The sequence below is a fragment of the Halichoeres trimaculatus genome, unplaced genomic scaffold, assembly GCF_033239565.1.
Source record: "Halichoeres trimaculatus isolate MK-OKI-2021-1 unplaced genomic scaffold, fHalTri1.1 fHalTri1_scaffold_7, whole genome shotgun sequence".
NCBI classification, from domain to species: domain Eukaryota; kingdom Metazoa; phylum Chordata; class Actinopteri; order Labriformes; family Labridae; genus Halichoeres; species Halichoeres trimaculatus.
Genome location: NW_027437185.1, coordinates 32,142,591 through 32,165,948, shown reverse-complemented (window position 1 = coordinate 32,165,948; position 23,358 = coordinate 32,142,591). Strand labels below are relative to the sequence as shown.

Below are 23,358 nucleotides of genomic sequence, written 5' to 3'. Positions count from 1 at the left end.
CCACAGCCTCACCGCTGGGAGGTGCCAGAGTTCTTTTAGGAAGTAAACCGACGTGAACATGAATTTGTATTTTTTTCAAAACGCCAAAAATAACCGCAAATAAGTAAAAAAAAAAAAAAAAAAAAATATTTTGTCTTTAAATTTAATCTTTTGTCTTAAAAAATTAAATATTACACCGGAAGAAGGACACTAATCCTTTTTTTTTTTCGAAATAATCTCAGCAACAATGGAAAATGCGAAGAAGAAAAAAAACATCTTACGAGAGTAAAACCAACAGGTGTTAAAAAATAGAAAGATAAAAAAATGTATGAATATGTTATATTTTCTTGATAAAATAACACAAAAGGACACCCCAATACACTGTTTCCTTTTTTAATGAAGCAAAAATACCACTTGTTCCATACCAAAAACTGTTACAATAACATTAAAAATTTGTGCAATACTTTCACAAAAAGGGGAATGTGTGAGTCGTGTATGATTGGTCATTTAAAATACTGTTTTTCTTTTGAGTGCAGTTGTTCATTATAATACTGTGTGGTCATTACAGTATTTAATGGTTTCTAAAAACTTGAAAATTTCAAAAATTTGATTTAGCCTTAAATAGTTGAGTAGTAGCAGTGCTGAATTATTAACACATAACACTATTGGGGAAGAATTTTAAATAAAAACTTATCTTTCCCTTACTGCAAGTAAGAGGTGCTTGGAATTACAGCTCCACATCTGTTTTGTTCAAACAGGTGCAGCAGTTGATTTGACATAAAGTGTAAGATCAAGTGAATTGTAAGAAGACTAAAAAGACCTTTGTTCTATCTCATCATCAGCATCCTTTGTCTGGATCTCTGTTGTCTTTTGTGGTCCCCTCAGGCTTCCATCATTGTTAGAGAAACAGCTCAACATTCAGAATCAAACCACACTGCTGTTTAGTGCAATTTGCAGAATATAACGGGGCCATTTTGATTATTTAGAGGTTGAGTTAGCTTCGACGCAAACAGGTAGTCAGCTTAGCCTTGCTCAAAAACTACAGGCAGTAAACTTTAAATGAGCACAAAGTTGTTTGTGACCTTTGGATTGAAGCAGACCAGCAGTAACGTACCATCTCTGGTCTTTGTGTTGAACTAAACTACGCTGGATTAACTTAGGGGAACGGTTTTAGAGCCACATTTTCCATCATGACATCAAACTGGCATCAGCCTTGTAATCTACTCCTTTAGGAAGAAAATGAATAAGCATTATCCAAACTTGTCAAATCACTCCTTCAATGTCACCACCCCTCCTATTATCACAGTTTTTCTTTCTGTATCACATTCGATGTTTTTCTCCTCAAAATGCATTAAGCATATAAAAATGAAGAGCCAGCATCTCTTCCTGAAACCTTTACAGCCTTTCTTCAACATTCAGTCAGATTTTACAAAACACCACAAGCTCACTGTCTTTTTCAAACTGTTTCTTCTATTAGGAAAATAAGTAGAAAAGCTCACCATCAAGAAAACGTACCAGCATCTTATCGGCATGATTTCAAAACACTCAAACCTGAAAGTGTCAAATAATAAAAAAACATCATACAACTCCAAACACATCCACACATTCACACACATTTCTTACCAACAGTCCCTTCTTTAAACCTTCTGAAACACACAACCCCTACCTTAGAAACCATAATAACATTAAGAACAAAGAAATATATTACAAATAAATTAAAAACATGAATATATTACATTAAACAACCATTTTTCCTCACAAGTAACCAAAGTTATTGAACCTTTAAGATACATTCAGAATAAGCCCCTTGGTTGTGGTTCTCTTTCTTCAATCCACAAGTTGTACTAGGGGAAAGTTAATAATGCAACAAAAAGTGAGTCTTTCTCCTTTCAGATCTCAATCTGTCTTCCAAACATGCCGAAAACATATTTCTAAGTTTGGGGTGATTTTGTTTCACATTTTTATTTTCCAAAACTGAAAAATACCCCGCATATCTTAAAGATGGCACAAAAAATTAGAATACTACTAAACTTCGAAAGTGCCTGGTAAATCTTATTTGGAGGCTTGGGAAGGAGGATAAAAAACACTACTACTTTGTGCTGTAAACAGGTTTTTGATTATTGCTAATTGAGCCTGTTTTTCTCTATTTTTTGCTGGTGTACCCAAATGGAATGATTTTATTTTCTATAATGTGCTTAAGATCACCAACTAACAGGTACCTCTGCGTTCAGCCTGTAATACCCAGCTATCTCCACATGAGTGCGACGTTGGCCACAAAAGGAAAAGACAACAATAGAACCAGAGACAAACTGAGCCGACTGGCAGCAGATCTCACTCGACCGTGGCCGTTGTTTCTGTTCCACTTGGACCCGTTTCTTTCTCGGACTCGGGGCGGTTTTGCAGGGTTGGAGGGTGGATTAGGTGCAGGTTTGTTGTAGTTCGGGGAGTAAGGTCCATAACCGGGCCAATCATCATTGTACCTTTCACCTTGATCTCCACCACCTGAGCCACTGCCCTCTTCACCTGAAGCAAGAGAAGAATACAGAATTCATACTCCTAACTCAACCCCCTAATCTATTCATAAACAAAGACTGTCAGGCACACTCACTGTCCATGAAGTCCAAGTCCTGTCCACTCTGAGCATGTCTCAGTTTGTTGGTCGCCACCCTCAGCTCCATGATCAGCTGCCTGGTCCTCACATCTGGCCTGGCAATGTCCACCTCCACCTCAGGGTTGTTGATCTGGCTGACCAGCCCATCGCCTGTCACATCTGGGAGGTACCTGAGCAGGTACACACAGGTGTTTCATGACCACAAGCACATAAAAAAGCCAGACACCACCACCTTTGACTTTTTCTTGCTGCCTGCTGGTCTGGCAAGGAAGTGCAACTCTTTTATCACTTCTCCAAGCTGAGATGGATGCAGCTGTAGCTCTTCATGTGTCTAACACACTATGCATGTTAATTACATTATATGTTGTTTGATTGTTGTGTTGGAGCACAGTGACCACGGTCATCTACTTCCTCTTTGCTCATGCTGAACACCGAGGTGCACCAAGACATGCCTAGTCCTGCCGAATCCAACTGCAGTCTGATCACATTCACATCATCTAGGTGTGTTGATGGAGCTATGCTCAGTCTGTTCTCGGTCTGACTAATAATAGATCTACTATGAAGAGCTCTGAAGTTGATTGGAGCTGCCACTGAAGGCCAGTGAAGAGAGATGAACAGCGGTGTGATGTGTTCTGTTTTGGGCTGGTTTAAAATCCAACGTGCTGCAGCATCATTTGCAGTGGTTTAGGTGTACATGCAGGGCAGTGGCGATTGCTCTAAGACTGCAAGGTCCCTAAAAATAGGTGGTGCTATGTACTGCTGTGTGTACGTTTTACTGACAAAATATGAGCTAGAATTCCTTCATCTTTTGTTCAGAATCAGCTACCTATCACAGGTAACTGGCTCCACCTCCTTCTCATTCATCACCGCAGAGTCTCAGAGCTTTAACACAGTGGGAAGCTTCTGACTTCAGCGGGGAAGCGTAAAGTGGGTTGTTCCACTGTGGAAACTGGACAGTTGTTGGATAAACGCTGGGCTTTGTCCCGCCCTCGGACGCTGATTGCTCTGGGGGTCTATGAGGCAGTGGGCTGGCCTGGACGCTAGGCTTCTGCATGATGATTGGATGATCTGTCTGAGGCCGAATCCCTTTTTGATTGACAGCTACAGCTACAGCTGCGGAGCTTCTCCCCCTGTCACTCACACTTACAGCCTGTCGTAGTCTCACATCGCAGCTCCAGCTGCTAACGAGCTGGCATGGAGGGTAGAATTTAAGTTTAAATAAATAAACAAATTTATGATGTAGGCTGGAAAAAAATGAGCTTACACTCCTTGACTGACCAGCAACCGCTACTGATGCAGGGAGGTCTGGTATGAGAGAGTTGCAGTCGTCAACGCCAGGGACGGAGCCAGGATTTCAATTTTGGGTGAGCCAAACCAATTTAGGGTGGGCCTTTAACTACAGAGTTATAAAATAACTATAACTATATAGTTCTGTCACTGTGTATGTTTTGAAGCAGATTTGGTTGCTTTGATCCTATAATATTTAATCAAATTTTATATCTTTTTATTGCATCAGACGGCAATGGCTCTCAATATTTTCGGCCAAAGAGCGGTGCTCTAATACTCCAATGAGCTGCGTCGCCTCAACTTTCAATGTATCATAGGCTGTAAGAGTAGCAGCATTAACCACAGTTAAATAAAAGACAAAAATCTACAGTCTCTCCAAAAATAATTCTCTAGTCCTATCAGTATAACAGGAGGCTGAACATTCATAACTTTTTTTTTTACCAACAGGCTTAAAGATCATTGCCAAACTTTGCTCATTTTATAAAAGAAAGGCATCTAACAATAACAAAATGAGAGTTAAGTGACAAAATTTAATGTCTTTCTTTAAACTGTTTTTTAAACAACAAACAAAGAAAAAATGTTTTTTTAACGAGTGGTTTGAGGTGGGTCTGCCAGAAAGTGGATGGGCCTGGGACCATTGGGCCCATGTGAAATCACAAGGGCCTGCACCAGAAGCTGTGTGGCCTGTTGTGTCATGTAGGGTCTGATCCTTTTAATGTCACAGAGGGAATATCGACAAGATCGAGCAATCGTGGCCACGTGAACCTTAAAGGTCAGCTGCTCATCAATCATGACGCCCAGATTTCTGGCAGAGTTTGTGGCACAAGGTGATTGTAATCAAGCAGGACACTGATCTGTGGTTGGACCAAGGGATACACTGGTTCCTTCATCCATGTGGAGATATCAGCCAGATGTGCTGATATCCAAGCTGAGACAGTTGTTTCTCTGAAATAAGTGTAAAAGAAAAGTGGGGGACCAAGCACTGATCCCTGTGGTACCCCACCCCACCTTCTCCTCGCCATGACACTCAGAAGGATCTTCCTGTGAGGTAGGACTTGAACCAAAACAGGACAGATCCAGAGATAATGAGAGGAGAATTCGAATTTCCTGTTCATATTACTGCTTTACACACTAACAGGAGCCAATGTGATGAGATGATAAATGATATCTACCAAACCTACAATTTGTATTATTGCTAAGGCTGATGATTGTACATAAAAGAGACAAAAATAGATACTGAGACAGAAAGAAATTGGAGTAGGAACAGCTCAAAGACAGTAGAGATGGTGATTGGAGGTGTAAGGAACATTACAAATACTAAATCATCCATTACACACACAGCGGACTTATAAATGGTGCTGATCTGTTTCCGTGTACATAAAAGCAAGCTGCTCCACGCACTGAGCATGTGGGTGAGTGGTGTCGGCAAATTAAATAAACTTTGCTCCATCTGTTGCATCCTCTTCTTCCACCGCTGCACCACCCTCCCCACCCATCAACTCCTCCCTCTGATCCTGCTCACCTCCCTCGGGTCTGCCCATTCCAGCAGCGGTCTTCATTTGTGACGTCGGTAGCCATCTTCTCGTCATTGCAGATGGTGTGTGGGAGGGACACCCAGAAGCCACGCATGGGCCGCAGTCGCTCCTTCAGCTCTGTAACCTGTGGGAGGAAGAAGAGGAGGAACTGGTTCTGACTCAGACCTGGGACTGAAATATCCTTGTTTGGTATGGCTGGCTGGAGGAAGCATATTGACGTTGGTCAAAGCAAAGAACTGACAAGACGCTGTTTCAGGGTCAGAGCTGTGACCATTTCTTTCACGATTTATAAATAGATATGAATGCCTACTATCCTTTTTCTCTCTCCTCTGCTCCTGGTTTCATTTTTTTCCAGCACTTTTATCACTCTGTGGTCACAGGAGAATGTCTGGGTCGCTCTGACTTCTGCTCTCTTTATTATCAGCTTCCTGTACCAGGAGGAGACTCACTTTACTGTTTGTCATCATTTTGCTATCTGCTCAGGTATCCCGGATCCATGAAGATAAAAAGAAAACGATACTTTTAAGACATCTTGACACTCAAAATAAAAACATGTCAACTTGAATGTTAGATTCATAGATTGTACAATATGATCTTATCTCAAAGACTGTTGACTTTTGGTGAGAAGCTTTGAAGCACAACTATTAAATGGACCAAATTTCCTGGCTTTAAGTCTCCTGGCAACAAGATAAAACACACTCACGTATGAGTCAACGCAGCTCTGCCCCTAGTATGCAAATTTACGTTTCACCTTTAACCTTCTAGTTATATAAAAAACAACACATGTTTAAGTGTGTGCAAATAAATGAATAATTCAAATATATTCTTAAATTTTTTTATTGTCTTGACCTTAAATATTTTCAATTGGCTGTGGAAATGAGCAAAAATTTTCCTGAACCATATTTTATTTAAATGAGTTATCTTCTTTTATCATCCGATATTTGAAATCCATGTGATAATGACCAACTTTACTGTTTCAAAGAGGTTTGGCATCTTTACTCTCAGAGTGGTGTGTAACTTTGATGGCATGGGTCACTCCAGCTGGGCTGATTACACTGTTTCATGTGTTAAAAATACTTAACATGGCAGCAGTGTGCTACCAGCCCAGCACCAAATCGTAGATATATACAGTTAACAGCAGCTGTGGTCAAACACAAGAACTGTTCTCATACTCACTCTGATACAAGACATGAAAACAATTTAATAAACTACATTGATAATGCACATGGCCTCTAAAAAAATTGAAGAGGATAATAATTCAAAGCAAAGAGAGCTTAAAAATGTATATTAAACAGTTAACCAGTCTTCCTTACCAGCCGGTCCAGGTTGGTCCCTGCAGCAGTGGTGGGTTTCTCCTCTGGGGTGTAAGTGCGAAAGGGTCTCCTGTTACCCCCTGACTCTTTGGCTGAGCGTTTGGACCTTCCTGAAGTTTGCCTTGGGTTTCCACAACCTTGAAACACCTGAGATTAAAAAAATTATATCAGCATTAACAATACCAGTGTATGGAAGAGGATAAAGGCCACTGAAAACAAATGTGCTCAATTTTTTTAATAAAATTTTTTTTCTGAGAAAAAGTCAGAATTCCCTTTTTTTTTTTTTTTTTTTTTTTTTAGAAAAAGTAGAAATTGAAGAAATTTAACTTTTTTTTTCAGTGGCCCTATTCGTCTTCTGTACCAGTGTCATGTGCAGAGTGATAGATAATTAGGGATATGTACCGAATTAGGTACTTTTATAGGATCTGACCAAATTCGGTCAAAATTACCGAGTACCGGTTCACGTAAAACCAAGAGGTACCATGCTTGGGTACCTAAATGCATTTTTGTGACTGTGAAGAAGTGGAAGAGTAGGCAATTCTCCATGCTAGACATGAACACAACATTGCAAGGTTATATATTGAAGATTAAATATATTAAATTGAAAAACTTTTCTACTTTATCATTATAAAAATGATATTTTTTACCACATAAGCACAAAAAAGTACCAAAAACTGGTACTGTTGAGTACCGTTACCGTTTGTCATCTGTACTGTATTGTTTCAAATGTGAAAGGTGCCCATCCTTCCAGATAATAAAACTTTTTGACATAGTTAGTTAATAATCTTGTCTTGAAAACTTCTACTCCATTCATCTCTAAACCAAACCCGTCGGAGTGAACCACAAGATCTTGGAGATCTCTAAGTGGTGCCCAGCTAAAGTCTCTTGTTTAATGTTTCTTCCAATTTCTCTCTTTTATTTTACATCATTACTCCACTGTTATAATATCATAAAGAAATATAAAGTTGCTCTACAGCCCCCAAAATGTAAGTTTTAACAGGTGTCCAAAAAGGTCATCTTACTTTTTTAAGAGTCAAGATTCTCAATAAAGCTGCATCATATCAAAGAAAGGCCCAGAGACGTAAAACCAATGTTTTCAAGTTAACATGCTAGGTTCTGAAATCCCAGCAGGGTTTTACGCTAACATGCTACCAGAGTCCACACCAAGCAGCAACATCCGGTCTAAGAATATGAGACAAGGCAGAAGTGCTCAAATCTGCTGTTTCTGAGTGTTCGCTTGAGGCTGGCTCTGGAAGTACAGGAAGTCACAAACACACCAAGCCAAAAAAAGACGTTTTCAAAGCAGAAATTAACTTATTACAGCCTGGTTCAATAGATGTCTCCTGTCTGAGTCGCTAATTTTACGATCAGCACCCACTATATGAGGTGTGAATTTTTTTCTAACTCAGCCATTCAGAGGATATTAAGATGGCAAGCTCCCCCAATAAGAGGCACAGCTGAGGGTCACGTGACCGACAGGCGCCCTATGGCTGTAGGTGAAGCCCTTGCCACTACCAATATGGCCGCTATAGCCGATGTGCTTCATTTTCCGTTTCAAAGACAGACAAGTGACGTCAGCGAGACTACGTCCATATTTTATACAGTCTATGGTCCACACCTGAGAAAGTTGTGAAACAGCTTAAACTTTTAAAAGTTGCATCTTTGACAAAGCTCTCAACAACCTCCACATTCACACTTTGTCAGAAAAATCCAACAAAGACAAAGCTTTAAAGGACAGAACGGCCTGTTCCTGTCAGCGCTGCTACCACAAATCTTTTCTGATTCCAATAAGATGTGGGTGTCTCTCTGATGGATCTGCTGCTGGGACGCCTGCCATGTGTTAATCATACTGTCATGTTCTCTGTGTGGAAATCCTAGAGTTCTTCTCTTTTTTATACTGCACCTTTCATGAGGACATTTGAAGCTTTAGTAAAGAAAATTAGCAAGATAATGGCTTTGACACGTTAGAAGGATTTTCTTCACATATTTTTAAAAGATGTTGAAGAAAGACAAAGATAGTGGTCCTTACCTTGGTGGAGATGCTGACGCTGTTTTCCTGCATGTGCATGATGGCCTCTGACACTTTCACAGATATAGAGTCGGCTGCAAGCTCCATGTTAAACGGGCCCTCCAGCTTCTCTGACACCTGGTACAGAGCGTCTGAAGGTGGACAGAAGGGTGACAATAAAAATGATCAACTGATATGACCTGATAGACATCAAGATCCTTTTTCCTGTGTCTAAGATCCTTTCTCTGAGGCGCTCGGATTACAAAACTGCAAGATTAGGAAGTGTGCCATCATCATCAGGATGAAGGAAGGAGAAAAGACACCATGGAGGAAAAAGGGATTAAGGTGTAGCACTCGTGGATTCAGTGATGAAAGGTAAGAGGAAGCAGCTCACATTAAAGGGACACATGGGTTTGATGAAAGGAGAAAGGAAACGTGGAAAGACAGATCAATTGTGAAGGAGCAGAGGTTCATGAATGATTAATGGAGGAGGAATTCATTAAGGGAAAAGGAAGTGAAGTAAATGAGACACAGGGGCAATAAAAGAAGTCTACTTTTAGGTTTGCTCGTATCATATAATTAGATTTAATAACCATATTTTTATGTGTGTGAGCCAAAACATTTTTCCTTTGGATTCACTGACATTACAACTGAGAACTTAAATTATTGGCTAAAAATAACTTAGCCCTTAAATTAATCCAGATACGTTAAGCATCATCCATGCTACTTTAACCCACCAATGAAATTGTCCCATTCGGTGTCCAGGTCAGCCTGGTTGGCTAAGCAGCCCTTCATCACGTTCAGGCACAGCGAGCGGCAGGGCTTCAGGGAGGGCATCCCTCGACACAAAGGACAGTACCACTGACGCATCAACCCGCGCACACACTCTGAATCTGCATTCATCTGGAAATTATAGAAAAGTGTCGAAGAGGAAAAGCTGGATTAAAGCTTGATTTACTTTGCAGCTTAACGAGAGAAATAAAAGAAATATAAAGAGAAATGTAAATAGTTGATTCAAAACTTGAGCCCAAAGTTAAGAGGTAGGAACTTTCTAAACAGGAGCTGATGCTTTGTGATTATTAATGAAGTTATTGTTGTTGCCTCCTTTTTATGTTTTTTTTTTAAACACTTTTTTGAAATTTCGTTAAAATTTTGTCAAATATTTAAAGAGCAAAACAGACACCAGAACAAAGAAAAACCCACCTTTGTTGCTTTGTTTACAATATCCCGACCAGTGGCCAAAGCCTGTGAGAGAGCTCTTGCTGCAATGAAAGCCCTGGAAACCTGAATTTAAAGGGGCAGAAACATCAAAGAGGCAAACTGTTGATTAATATCAATCAGTATCAAAGATTTTAATTATGATTATGCTGATGTATCTTCAATCAGCTGCATACTTGTACGCGCAGTTTGCGGGGCACATCCCCAAAGGGCTGCAGCTGCTCTGCATGTTTGCTGACGCACTCCAGGTAGTCCTCACTGAACTGATACTGAGGGTTAACCAGAGAGAAGACCCGCTCCACCAGCCTGGACCAGAAGTCTGAGAGAACCTCAGATAGACTTACGCTGCCCCCTGTGGACACAAGAGAAACTGTGAGAGACTGTCCTCAAACTGCATACAAAAGAAAACCTGAGACCTGGAAAAAATGTTGCTGTAAGGAAAAGTATTATTTGGTTATCATTTCCTTTGTGAGAAACAGAAATTATGGGATAAAATCTAAATCTAAGGCTCAACTCTTGACATGTAAATAAAAAGTAAGGTGTGCATTAGGGATGTTTGAAACCACTTTTTTTCAGACAGATACCAGCACAAATACCCCCGAGTACCGATACCACTGGTACTTTTGATACATAAAATTTCAATTAACAGTGACAGATAGTTTTTTAACAAATACAGAAAAGTCACTTTGCCATTAAGTTCAAAATAGAACACAAAAGGGTGCTGTCCCAGATTTTTGTTTTTTGTAATTTTCCATTTTTGGAGTGTAACATGGCCCCCATATTTTGTTTTGTTTTTTGTTTTTTGTTATATTTGTTGTTCTACAACTGCTGTGTAATTTGTTATGGGTCTATATGTGTATGTGTGTGTATGTGCATATTTGTATAAATGTTTATGTATGTGTATGACCCTCTTGCTTCACTTAAATCAATACTCAAAACCCATCTGTTCAATCAGCATTTTCCAACCTATCTGATTCCTTTTAACCTCTTGTCACTCCTGTTTGTCTCCTAGTGCTATTCATTTCTTTTGTGAATGTTTTTCTCATTGTGTGTTTAATGAACTGTGAAGTGTCCTGAATGCTGAGAAAAGGGCTTATAAATAAAATGTATAATAATAATACTAATAATAATAATAATAATAATAATAATATGAATATGAATATGAATATGAATATTTTTGTTTTTTTATTATTATTATTAATACTACTACTAATAATAATAATAATAATATCATTATGTGGATATATGAGTGCCAATATTAACATTTTATATACCATATAAAAAATCAATTTATTATGGATTAATAATTAATAAATTAACAAAAGGGAAAAAGGGGAAAAAAACCTAAAAACTGTCAGAGTTTTAGGATTTTTTAGAAAATAAAAAGAAGTGCAAAATAAAACAGTCTAACTATAAACACTCTCTGGCTCACTCATGTTGTTTGAACAGGACCTTGCGCACATTTGCGGTGGTGTCAAACTGTAGCAATGTAGTAACCAAACTAACCAACTACTGGCAAAGAGAAGTTACTCTACGCAAGATTTTTTTTCGCTTTAAGTATTGGCAGCCTTAATGAGTAACAATTCCTTGAAATAAGGCTGGTATCCCTAGTGTCTATTGAAGCATCATTCATGTAGGAACAAGCTACCGCAAAAAAATTTAGATAAAATAAAGAAGATATTTGTCCCAAAAAAAACCCAAGATCAGCCAGACTCACCAACAAAATTTTCTGCTCTTTTGATATTCATAAAATAAAATAATTTCAACACTATTTCATTGCCATTTTTCGTCTTTAAAGGCATGTCGCTGCTTCTGAGTTTCACAGACTCACCCTGTAACGTAACTCTCAGACCCGTAGTCTACCATACAGCCTCAGAATGAGCCATACATGCCGTTTGGCAGATAGAGTCAGCCTGACTAAGCAGCGACAGCCTGCAGATAGACACACCAGAGAGCTACAGTCGTGCCAAAACTGAGCGATGGGGAACAGAAATAGAAACAGTCAGCTGTGGGATTCCAAATCTCTCTCTTTCTTTTTTTCCTGCAGTTGTTCCTGGCATTTCAATTCTTCTCCAAAGACAGTTCTGCTTTTTGTCTGCTGTCCAGAGCAGCTGTGGATTTACCACAACAGCGGCTGACAAAACTACGCTAAACTGTCCCCTGGTACGTGGAATTATCACAGCTCTTGTTTGCAGAATACAGCTGAGCAGATGTACTTTTCAGAGTGGTGATAGAGGCGTTTGTATCCTCATTAATCAGGTTGTCTGTTGAATTTGTCCTGAAATGAGTTGTCATTAAACCAAATGCTAGGGAACATAGAAGAGGAGGGGGCAGCCTTCATCTGTCGTCTCTTTGAAGGAGAAAATTAGACCGTTTGAAGACATAAAAGTGAAGTTGCACAGACCAGAATAATATCTGCGCAGCTCCACAAACAGCTCCTGGAAGACGTGTGCATTCTGGGTAAAGAGGCGGCCGTAGGTTTTGGTAAACATCTGGTTCATGGACTTCTCGGACAAGTCAATAAGCTCTCTGAAGAACTCTGCAAAGAGACAGCACAAGCAGAGAAAAGATATTAATCTTCCACCCACCTTCTTTTTGCTCTAATATCTTGGCTGGTTTTCTACCTCTGTGGGCGCTCAGTCGGCCCCCTCCCCGCCAAGCTTAACAGCTCATAGGGACAGTTACATCAGATCCTGCATGCTGGTAAATGAGTGTAACAACATGTACTCTATTTAAGTCTTCAGGACTCATATACAGTCTCCCACTCCTTCGACGTGTTTCAATGATTCATCACGTACATTATATAAAAAGATGGGGAGGGAAAAAAAAGGTGATAGCAGTCTACAGCAGGTGGAAGGAGAAAGTGTAAAATCTATGCTGAGGCCGCTGCAAACTTGAGCTTTATGTGCAAAATTTGAGACAGCGTGGGCTGAAATCTCTGAAACACAGTCACGAAAGATGTCTAGGTAAGTTTCTGACACAAATGCCTTATTTTAGAAAAGTGTTTGGCCTTTTTCACACCAAGAGAAGAGTTATTTGGCCAGATTTTGAAAGACAACAACAGTTGGTCAAAACTGTTATGTGCAATGACCTCTGTAGTTCTGCAAGGAGTGCCAAAAAGTCTGACTTTGGTTGTGTCCCAGTTTAGGGGCTGCAGCCTACGAAGGCTGAATTTGAAAACCGATTACGTCACAGCGGTGCGTCGAAGGCTGTCCCATTTCAAAGGCTCTTCCAAATCTGGCCTCCTTTCCGGGTGCCACAAAGGACGGATTCGGTGAATCCTTCGTAGCCTCACATATCCCAAGATCCATTGCGTGTGAACACCGAAGATGATGGACACGGTCGAACTCCAGAAAGAGTCCTGATTTATCCAGATGTAAGGGATTTCTGGCAACTATGTGATTGTATTTCTAAAACATCAAATAACATTTTGTTTTACTGTGTAAAAATGTGTTGTTTGTGCTCTTTTTAAGTAACATACTGAGGAAAAACAGTTCTCTATAAATCTTCTCATTTTTATATTAAAATACAAACACAAATATAAGTTCTCGGTGGAAAAAACTTACTTGGTGTTTTTTTTATTTTTATTTTTTATTTTTTTTACAGGCAATTCAAAAAAGACATTAAATAATTTCAGCAGCTTTTAATTTATATTTTTTTAATCTACCATCCCATCGTTGTTCAGATGTTACAAATGTACGTTGTTGCCTTACTTTGATGAGAATGGGGGTTCAATACTCTATCAATAAAGATAATAATAATAATAATAATAATAATAATAATAATAATAATAATAATAATAATAATAATAATAATAATAATAATAATAATGAAGATAATAATTATAATAATAAAATCTATAGATAGATAGATAGATAGGTAGATAGATAGATAGATAGATAGATAGATAGATAGATAGATAGATAGATAAAATACTTTATTAATCCCAGAAGTGAAATTCTTGTAAATAATATGTAAATATTATTATATGTTATATTATATATATATATATATATATATATATATATATATATATATATATATATATATATATATATATATATATATATATATATATATATATATATATATATATGTGATAACATGTAAAAAAAATTAATAATAATAATAATAATAATAATAATAATAATAAATTAATAGTGCAAAGTAAAAAAAAATAATTATAGTAAAAATCATCCTGTTTTAAATGTGAGGTTTTGGTTTATGTGTGTTTAAAAAGTAATGTAAGCCTGACAGGTGAGGGCCGTGCTGTGCCACGTCAAACAGGAAATGCTTCGCAGACCAGACCGTCTCAATTCAGTTCAGCCTACAGGGGCTGCAGCCCCTGAATTGAGACACAGCCTGAGTCACCTCAGCATGGCTTGGTGGACAGAAACTTACACGAGAAAGTCTTTCACAATAAAAAAAAAAACCTGAGGTGTAAACTCATGTTCTCACAAAGTTTGATTTAGCATTCATAATTGCAGCGCTAGTGGCAGTTTATCAACCTATTTATATCTCTTAGAGTCATTGTTAATTTCTTCCTTCTTCTCTTCTTTTAACCACCACGCTTGCTAACCAACACCAAATTTACAGAAACTTCAGGTTAAGGGCCGAATTCCAGCTTCAAATGCTGGCTGCAAATATATTTACGTTCTAATAATGTCGTAAAATTCAAGCAGTGTGTTGTGTTGAATGTTCAATCTCCTAAGAAGAATAAAAATATGACGCATTGTACAGCTCCTCCAAGGCGCAAGAGGATGTGCATTCACCAGCCAGAAAGACTCAAATTAAAAACCCTTCTGGGGGAAATACAGGATTAAAAGTTTCTGGCAGTCATCCATAACTTACATCTTAAGGGATTTTGATTTTATGATCTTTTGCCTGTGAATCCAAAAACTTGCAATATTCAGAAAGCAGCTCTTTAATTTCAGCAGCTCTCTGATTTGATGAAAAATAAATTGGAACTACGCGAGGAGCTCTGCAATATGAACGCATCACTGTGCTCTTAGCTGCCAAAGTTAATTTTGTGGCTCAGCTATCGGGCCATCAGAGAGGAACTGTGCGGGCGGAGATCCTAAATAAGTTTTTAATCAGCTGTCACTCAAACTCTGCAGATAGGAAGGGTTAGATCAGGAGAGGCAGAGTGCAATTAGTGTTTCTTCACATGTACTCATTCTGGCTTCATGAGGGATACTTTTCAAACGATTTTCAGGAGGACTGTTTCCAAAAAATATGACTAATAAAATTTTAGAGTGAGCTTCTTACCATCAAACCTGCGGTGTCTCTGGGTGAAGGTGGTCAGGAGAAACTGACTGTTCTCTTCGACTGCTCTGAGGAAGTCCCTCTCGCTTTGGAGGGCCAGAGTCTCCTCCATCTGACTGGAGCAGCAGGTGTAGTCCTGAGGGCAGAGCCGCAGGTGCTCACCTGGGAGATGAGAGGAGAAAACAGGGAGATAGAGACAGGCGAGAAGATTTAACTGGGCCATTGTATTGAATATCTGCATGTCTGGTACTCTAGATATTAGCACTCTGTTATTCACCTATAGCAGGGGTTCTCAAACTTTTTTAGACCATGGACTCCAGTCAGGTTAGACATTTTTCCAAGGATCCCCTCATTTTCATAACAACGGTTAGCTTCATATAAATACTATGCAATAATTTATTATGTAGTATTTTGCAACAATAGAATTAGGCAGCATTTAAACTTTCCAGGTAATTCCTTTTGTAAACTTTGAGGAAACGTTGCCACTAAGGCAGTGGTGTGCAAAAAGGGGGCCATGAGGGGGTCATCCCCCTCATGGCCCACATGCACTAAAGTGACCTGTGGGAGCCAAAACATATAGAAAAAGTGCTCTGGTTGGCAAAACACACTTAACTGCCCAACTGGGTGGTTAAATATGAAAAACTGCCCCTTTGGGTGGCAAAAATAAACACTGTATGTGCCGTTTTTTTTCTTTTCTGCTTTTTCCCCCTGCCCTTTAAAAAGTCTGTGCACGCCGCTGCATCAAGGTGTTTTTTTGTTTTTGGTTGTTGGTTTTTCTATTGTTGTCACGATTGATCCCATGGCACAAAACTAAATTGAGCGGAAGTAATGCAACAATAGCTGCTTTTATTGGTGCAAAAGATCCCAGTTTGTTGATAAGCTTTTTCGTGATAAAGCACACTTTTACAATCATTTTTAAACAGATCCATGGACTTCCTAGCTATGGTCCACAAACCCTTGTGGATCCTGGGACCCCACTCGGGATGGGTACCTTTCACATTTGAAATGAAATGGTACGGATACCCGGTACCTGGCAATCGGTATCGGTACTCAACGGAACCAATTTTCGGTACTTTTTGCGTTTATGTGGCAAACAATATTACGGAGCACCTTAGGTGCCACAGAGAACAAAAAATAAAAATTGTGCGCACAAGATACTAAAACATGCGCATGATATATTAAAACGTGTGCACGAAATACTTATTTGTGCACACGTTTCAGTATCTCAGGCGCACGAAATAATGTTATTTACCAGGTTTTGACTTGTCCTTGTCATTGTCCACTACGGCTTCCCATAGTGACGTCGGATGTTTACAAACACAAAATGGAGAAGAAGTGAGCTCGTTAACTTGTACTTGTACTTGTCATATAATGACATTCTTGCTGCTCTTCAGTCTAGCACGGCTGTTTTCTTCTTCTTCGTTTGTAACGGCAGCTGACAACAATATATTATGGGGCATTACCGCCATCTACTGATGAGCCTGGGTGTCTGTTGTCGCTTGCCTGTTTAATTAATGCGTGCGCACGTTTTAGTATCTCGTGCGCACAATTTATATTTTTCTCTTCTCTGTGGCACCTTAGGGGCTCCGTACAATATCAATTTGTTTGATAATAAAATGTATTTTTTTCATTGAAATATATATAATCAGTCAATCAATCTTTATTTGTACATCCCCAAATCATAACAAACATTATCTTAAGACACTTTACAAAAACATTTTCAGGTCTAGACCCATAAATGTTAATAAAATTTCATTAGCAGAAACCCAACATCAAGACAAGATAAGGAGCCTTATCTCATCTTAATCCACCATGAGTACAGGACTTTGCAGCATTTAGCAAGTTACAATGGCAAGGAAAAACTTCCCTTTAACAGGCAGAAACCTCGGACAGAACCAGACTCATGTTAGACAGACATCTGCCTTGACTGTGTTGGGGTTAGAGAGAGTCAGATAGATATATTCTGCAACCTTTTTATGCTGTGTTCATGTTCAGCATGGGAAATCACCTACTCTTCCAGTCCCTCACAGTCACAAGGATACATTTAGGTACCTAAACATGGTACCTTTTAATTTTACGTGAATCGATACCCGGTACTTTTGACAGAATTCGGTCAGTACCTATAAAAGTACCTAATTTGGTACCCATCTCTAGACCCTACATTGAGAAACACTGATCTATTGAGTGCTGATTTCTGGTACAACACCCTTTACCACGACAGCTCTATGGTCAGAAACTGCATTATTGCCATGCAAAATAAACATTTTCTCCAGTTTCTCAACTTTGTGTACATCTACATGTGACCACAGAGGAGGTGCTTTAAAATTCTTTATATTTATATGTTTCTTTGATTAATTCAGTCGTGTTAAATTGCAATCAGAACACATAAAGCATGGTGACTATAGAAGGAAGACCACTCAATGCCATTATTCTCCATATTTGTGATAATGAAATATCTAACCACCAATCAGATTACTTGGTTGGATCATGTGTAATCGGGTTTTGCCTCAGTGTATACTTTAGCTGCTATGCTAAAATATTCTAATGAATCAATTGGATAAAAAGCATAGAGATATTTTAATGATATTAGTAGAAGAAAACTAAGACCTATTCTCAACTGATAGCTCTATCATCAGGTCAAAGCCAGCATTTTCCGTCAGTGTCAATTCTCCAATGCATGAGTCTGCTCACTTACTTTGTGGGAAATCTTATCAAAGGCAAGGGTGTGATAGAAAAATAGTAATTTCCTGCATGAATTATTCAGCTTCAATCTTTCTTTGTCAGCTCAGGTTGGGTCTTTGATATGTCAGAGGTAATGATATGCAAACGACAACCAGGGGAGTAAGACAATAAAAGACACAGCAGCAGCAGCAGCTCTCTGAATGTGCAAAGGGTTTGGATTTTTTTCTTTTCCTCTAATTTTACATCTAGCATGAATATTTCTGCTGTGAATACAGTAAGAAAAGTGTCATTCCCAACTCCACCCTCACTGATGTTCCTCTCTGCCTCTTTTGTTCTCGCTGTGCGTCTCACTATTAGCCCTCTCTCATCCCTCTATTTCCATTTCTAAACTGCCTCTCTTCATCCTTTCCTCTCCCGGCCATCTGCTCCCCTGGCCCACGGGACAGTGAGCCAAGACTCAGTGATAGCCACACACACACACAGACACACACGCACACACACAATTAATCAATACTGCAGTTGGGACCCACACATTGAGCTAAATTGCCACAGAATGAATCCTCACACTGTAGAAACCTGTAAGGTCTGTGGTTTTGGGGTTGTGTGCTCACATTTGCTACCTTTCACACATGAAGCTGCAGGTCTGACACACAGACACAGTCATTCTCCCTCTGATTTACATGCAGAGCTGAACCTCCACAAAGTAGGCTACATTTTCAGACACTGAAGTCCTGCAGAATTTACTCTCATCACTGTGCCAGACACTGGACTCTACTTATAATCCCCTCCTTCTATTCTCCCATCAGAACTTCACTTTACCCAAATCCAGTTGTCTGTAATCCATATGATATCTTTTAATTCTGCAGATAAGATTATCACGGGTGCACAGAGCCTATATATGCAGGGATTTAACAGTGGTCCAGTAGGCAAAGACTAATTAGGGGCGAGGTTCTTTGTTGCACCGGTGTTGGCAATTTGCTCATCCCCTTAATCATCCTATTTAAACCGCACAGAGGGGAGGAGAGGGGGTGTAATTTGTTTTAAACCAGCCTGCAGTATTTCTCTTGAGAGGGGAAACTCACCATGATATCCTGCAAATGTCCCAGGTTCTTGTTTGTGAGTTTTAAGCCACCTTGCACTTTTGAATGCCACTTTTTGTGAGCTGCATAAAGGGCTTTTTCTCACGATTTTTGGTGTTTAAGCTGTTAAAATTTAGTAAACAGGCACCTCAACGTACATGCTACTATTTTTATCCCTGATGAGGAAAACTAGAGCATGCTGACTCACTCAAACAATTCTCCTCTTGCATTTTTTAGAACATCTTATTTAAAAAAAAAATCATCCAAACGTGTCAGTCAACAGATTAAAAAACTGGGTGACTCGTGATTACTCCCACTGCAAGCTTGATGCAGAGTCTTACCGGAGATTTGAGTCATCGGTGCAGTGCTGGTGCCGTACCCCTTCTCCGCGTACACCTGCCGGGTGTCTGCACAGCTCCTCCCCGCTGAAGCAACGGGGCTCCGGATCCCTGACAGTGCACACACCGCGCAGAGAAGCACCAGCAGCGGGAACCTGGAAAGACATAGCCGGGTATCCATCCTCACCGCAGGGCTCAGTAACAGGCAGAGGAGAAGGCGGGGGTGTAGCCTTTGAAACCAGACTGAGGGTGCAGCACCTTTATAAATAAATGAATGGCTGTCCGGTTTAGATGCACGCCAAGTAAAAAGAGTAAAAGTATCCAAAATGTCTCTTGATTCACACGGTCATATTGTTCCCCGGTGGATGCAATGAACAGATGTATCCAGGATGTTTTTTACATCACGCATATGTTTCCATAGACCGTGTCCAGTTAATTTGTCCTCCCAGGGAGACCCGCTGTTGTACGTAGATGTAAAGAGGCTGTGAATGAATGGGGCACTCCCGTCCCTCCGCCTCATCCCACAGCCCGGCTGTCAAGTTCACAGGAATTAGCAGGAAAACACCGGGAAAGTGTTTGATTTCAAAATAAAAGCTCTAGGCTGAGAAATATTTGAGCTGCATTTTTCTTTCTGGAAAAAAAAGTAAAATTATTTGGTATAGGTTTAAAGAACATTTGGATAGGACACTAGATTAAAATTGACGTTTCAATTTGGTGGGTAAATACTAAAATTGTCTAACTGGATAATTTGCAGTTTACAGTATTTTAAAAATTATTAGGAGTTGAACAATGTAAAAGGCAAAGAGAATAATTGAATTAAAGAAAACACACAAACTCTGACATAGTCTATTGGCCTTCTTTAAATCAAGTATTAAAAACTTGCAGCAAAGTAGGTGTACATTTATTATCAATATTTTTTATGTATTACCTGTAAACTTGGTGGCATCACTTATAATAAATAGCTTTATTGACATGTTCAACAACAAAATTTATTATTTTTTTGAAAATTTTATTGATTGTCTCAACAGAAGTTTTTTTTATACCTAACACATATTCTAACAGCCTAAGAGCATGTAATTTTTTTTTTTTTTTTAAAGATTTTTATTATTTTATGTGTGCTAGGTTTAAATATGAAATATAAGGTATTCCACATAATTGGTTCGTCAAAGTAGTGAGTTATTCGTGTAAGTAGAGTTTTAGAGAAGATGCTGTATAACTTTAACCATTAAAACATGCTATTCGCTGATGTACTGCTGATTAGTCAGGCCATACACAGCTGAGTAGATATTTTATTTTGGAGGTACAAACCGGAAGTTTGGTGTTTTACTCTGGCTGACTTGACCCCAGCCCTGGCCTATCATCAGACAGAACAATGGACCAACTACGGAGAGAAGGGTGATGAGCCTGCGGTGAAGGGGCGGAGAGCAGCTGAGCCCACTTCCTCGGGGTCCAAAAAACTGGACAGACTAGAAAAAATATATGATGCGAATGACATTTAGAAGAGAAACTGATGTCTGTGTAGAGGTATATAAAAAAGAGAGAATAAATCGTAAGTCTGTAAAAGTTTATTGGTGTATTCCTGGGTATTGAGCCATTTACTGTGTAAAAATAAAAAATTAAACACTTTAACTTGGTGTAATGTTCAAACATCCTGTAAATTTTCTATATTCTGCTGTCTAGTGCCTACCTAGTAACAGGCTAACCGAAGAAACCAATCAGCTTCCGTTCTGAAAAAATCCAACCAATCAGCAACTAGAAGCACTTAGCAACTCTTTCGCGCCGATAGGCGTCATAAAGAATAACATTTACGCCTCTTTTTAGCCACAGCCTTCAAGACAAGGATCTTTTAACCGAAAAATTCTTCTCAGGTATTCAAATTAACTAAATGTTTTGCAAATTGTGCTAACTAACTTTTTTTCTGCTGTAAGTTAGCTTGTAACTAGCTTGAACATGTAATATGCTGTAGAAATGCAGTGAAATCTGGATATCTTGAGCAAAAAAAATCGTCGTATTATTAGCCAGAACTCTAGACAGTATTAATTAATGACTGCCGAATTTCACTAGTGGATGATTAAAAACTTTAAATAACTAATGGATTAACTTAAAAAGGTAAACTTTACAGATTAAGCTCTCTTAGCTTGTATAAGTGCTCTTACTGTGTTTTTTTCCTCCTCTCTTCCCTGGACAGAGACAAGCTAACCTAAAGAAAAACACCTTACAATCCTCAGTACTCTTTGTCTGAAAATGGCAGATCGAGACTCACCAGTGGACAGGTAACTTGATCTGAGATCAGCTAATATTGAAATGTGACTTTTGTGTACTTCACAAGTCTGTACAGTGTAATATAAGTTGAATAACACCATTCATTAAAAAAACCACAAGCTTTGCAAGCTCTTATTTTCTCTTTGATAAATAAGCAACAGAAAAAGAAAAGTGATATCTTTAATTTGAGATCTGTAGAAGAGATTTTAAAGACAATTTTACCAGACAAAACTCATAGCTTATGCCCAACATGCATCTTTATAATATTTTAATAGCACTTAGTTGACTTATGTAAGGCTTTAAACTAACCAGCAAAGAAACAACATCCAAACTACAATCATAACCATGCTAAATTATGAAGGTTGGGACAAACAGATGTTTTGTTAAATCTGTAAATATTTAATTGCCTTTCAACCAGTGTGTTGATTAAAATATTATACAGTTACTGAGATTTCCCTTTAAAAGTCTTTTTTTATGTGTGTTTTAGTCTCGAGGAGTTGGATGACTCCCTCGATTCTGGTAGTGACTATGAGGCCTCCATAAAACCCACTAAAAGGAAAAAAGGAGCCTTGCCTGGTTTTAAGGTGAATGATTTTATTTCCTTAAAATGTATTTGATTTATTGAGATACCACATTAATTTTGAAAGCCAATAATTGTGTCATCAGCTAGTTATCATGCTTTTATACTTCCTGCTAATGTACATATTTTTGCCATTATTTCTGTTATGACACTAATTGTTTGTCTTTTATCCTTCTTTCTCTCTACAAAATGAACCTGGTTCTGTTCTGCCTGTAAAAAGACCAGATTTCCTAGACTGAAATTAATATTCATACTTTCCACTGAGATATTTGAAATGGATCATATTAGAGCTATTTGTTGTTTTTATGTTATAGATTCAAGGCACATCATTGCCAAGTGCCTGACATCTTTTATATGAAATATTAAAAAGGCTTAACTGGTGTCAAAATAAGCGCAGTACTGTTTCCAGCTTCTCCTGCTATACCGACCGCTAATTCAGTTGACAACATCAATTCCCTTTGAACCCCCTGCTAAGCTGCCCTCCCTTCTTCCTTTCATCTCAAGCCACCCAAGAGACCCAAGCGTAAAACTGCATTGAGGGTGTCATCCAGCCCCTCTCCTCCAGACCCCTCCCTCCAACGGCAGCAGTCCCGAGGGACATCCAGGCAGCCCTCTGCTAGACCTGTGGGGAGACTGAATGAAGGGGTTCTGGGCATCACTGCAGAGGATCTGTATGATGCTGTCTGTTCTGGAAAATCTGCCATAGTGGTGAGCAAACCTGAGCTGAGAAAGACGAGAGGAAGTGGGTGTGGAGAAAACACGAAGAGTGGAAGGTGAAGGAGGCATGTGTAATGAGAAGGGAAACAAGGCTCTCAGAGCCGACAATGAGAGAGATTATATCTGCTGTCAGTGGCTGACTGATGTGACCCTACAGAATTGCCTTTGATACGCAAAGAGGAAAAAGTGTTTTAATATTGGGTTGTGTAGTCAATGATTGACAGCATGCGTCCATCCCAACCTTTGTTGTGCTTGGCCCAGTCTCCTCTGGTGAAAGACTGGAAAAGAAAGAACACATAACAAAAGAAGGGGAGACAAAAAAGTGTGTTGAGTTGTGATAAAAAGGATTTTTCACTAGAGTGAAGAGCAGCAACACAAAACAGAGGCTGATTCTGGGTACAGGCCCACTTTGAAAAGCAAATGTACCTCGCGAAGGTTGTAAAAATTTGAGTGTGGTATACCCTTACTGACAACACTACAGCTG

At 39.1% G+C, this 23,358-nt stretch overlaps 2 protein-coding genes across 5 annotated transcripts in view; one reads left to right on the top strand and one right to left on the bottom strand.

Moving 5' to 3' along the window:
* Positions 1–412: 412 nt before the first annotated feature.
* gpc2 (glypican 2) lies at positions 413–19,864 on the bottom strand. Its single transcript, XM_074673838.1, has 11 exons — positions 19,319–19,864; positions 15,220–15,378; positions 12,356–12,490; positions 10,128–10,303; positions 9,937–10,017; positions 9,471–9,636; positions 8,755–8,885; positions 6,726–6,872; positions 5,400–5,536; positions 2,588–2,760; positions 413–2,502 (listed from the first exon to the last, which is right to left on the bottom strand). Exons 1-11 carry the CDS (start codon positions 19,494–19,496, stop codon positions 2,225–2,227), a joined length of 1,761 nt encoding a protein of 586 aa, XP_074529939.1. The 5' UTR covers positions 19,497–19,864; the 3' UTR covers positions 413–2,224.
* Positions 18,936–23,358, top strand: part of stag3 (STAG3 cohesin complex component) — a 26,743-nt gene continuing 22,320 nt past the window's right edge. The window contains exons 1-4 of one of the 4 annotated variants that reach the window (XM_074673835.1): positions 18,936–19,004; positions 21,504–21,588; positions 22,065–22,161; positions 22,662–22,865. In XM_074673835.1, coding sequence (XP_074529936.1) covers positions 21,560–21,588; positions 22,065–22,161; positions 22,662–22,865 — 330 coding nt within the window. In that variant the 5' untranslated portion in view covers positions 18,936–19,004; positions 21,504–21,559. Of the gene's footprint in view, positions 19,015–19,422; positions 19,489–21,151; positions 21,184–21,503; positions 21,589–22,064; positions 22,162–22,661; positions 22,866–23,358 lie in introns of those variants that run through there. The other 3 variants (XM_074673834.1, XM_074673836.1, XM_074673837.1) reach the window with 3 other exon arrangements.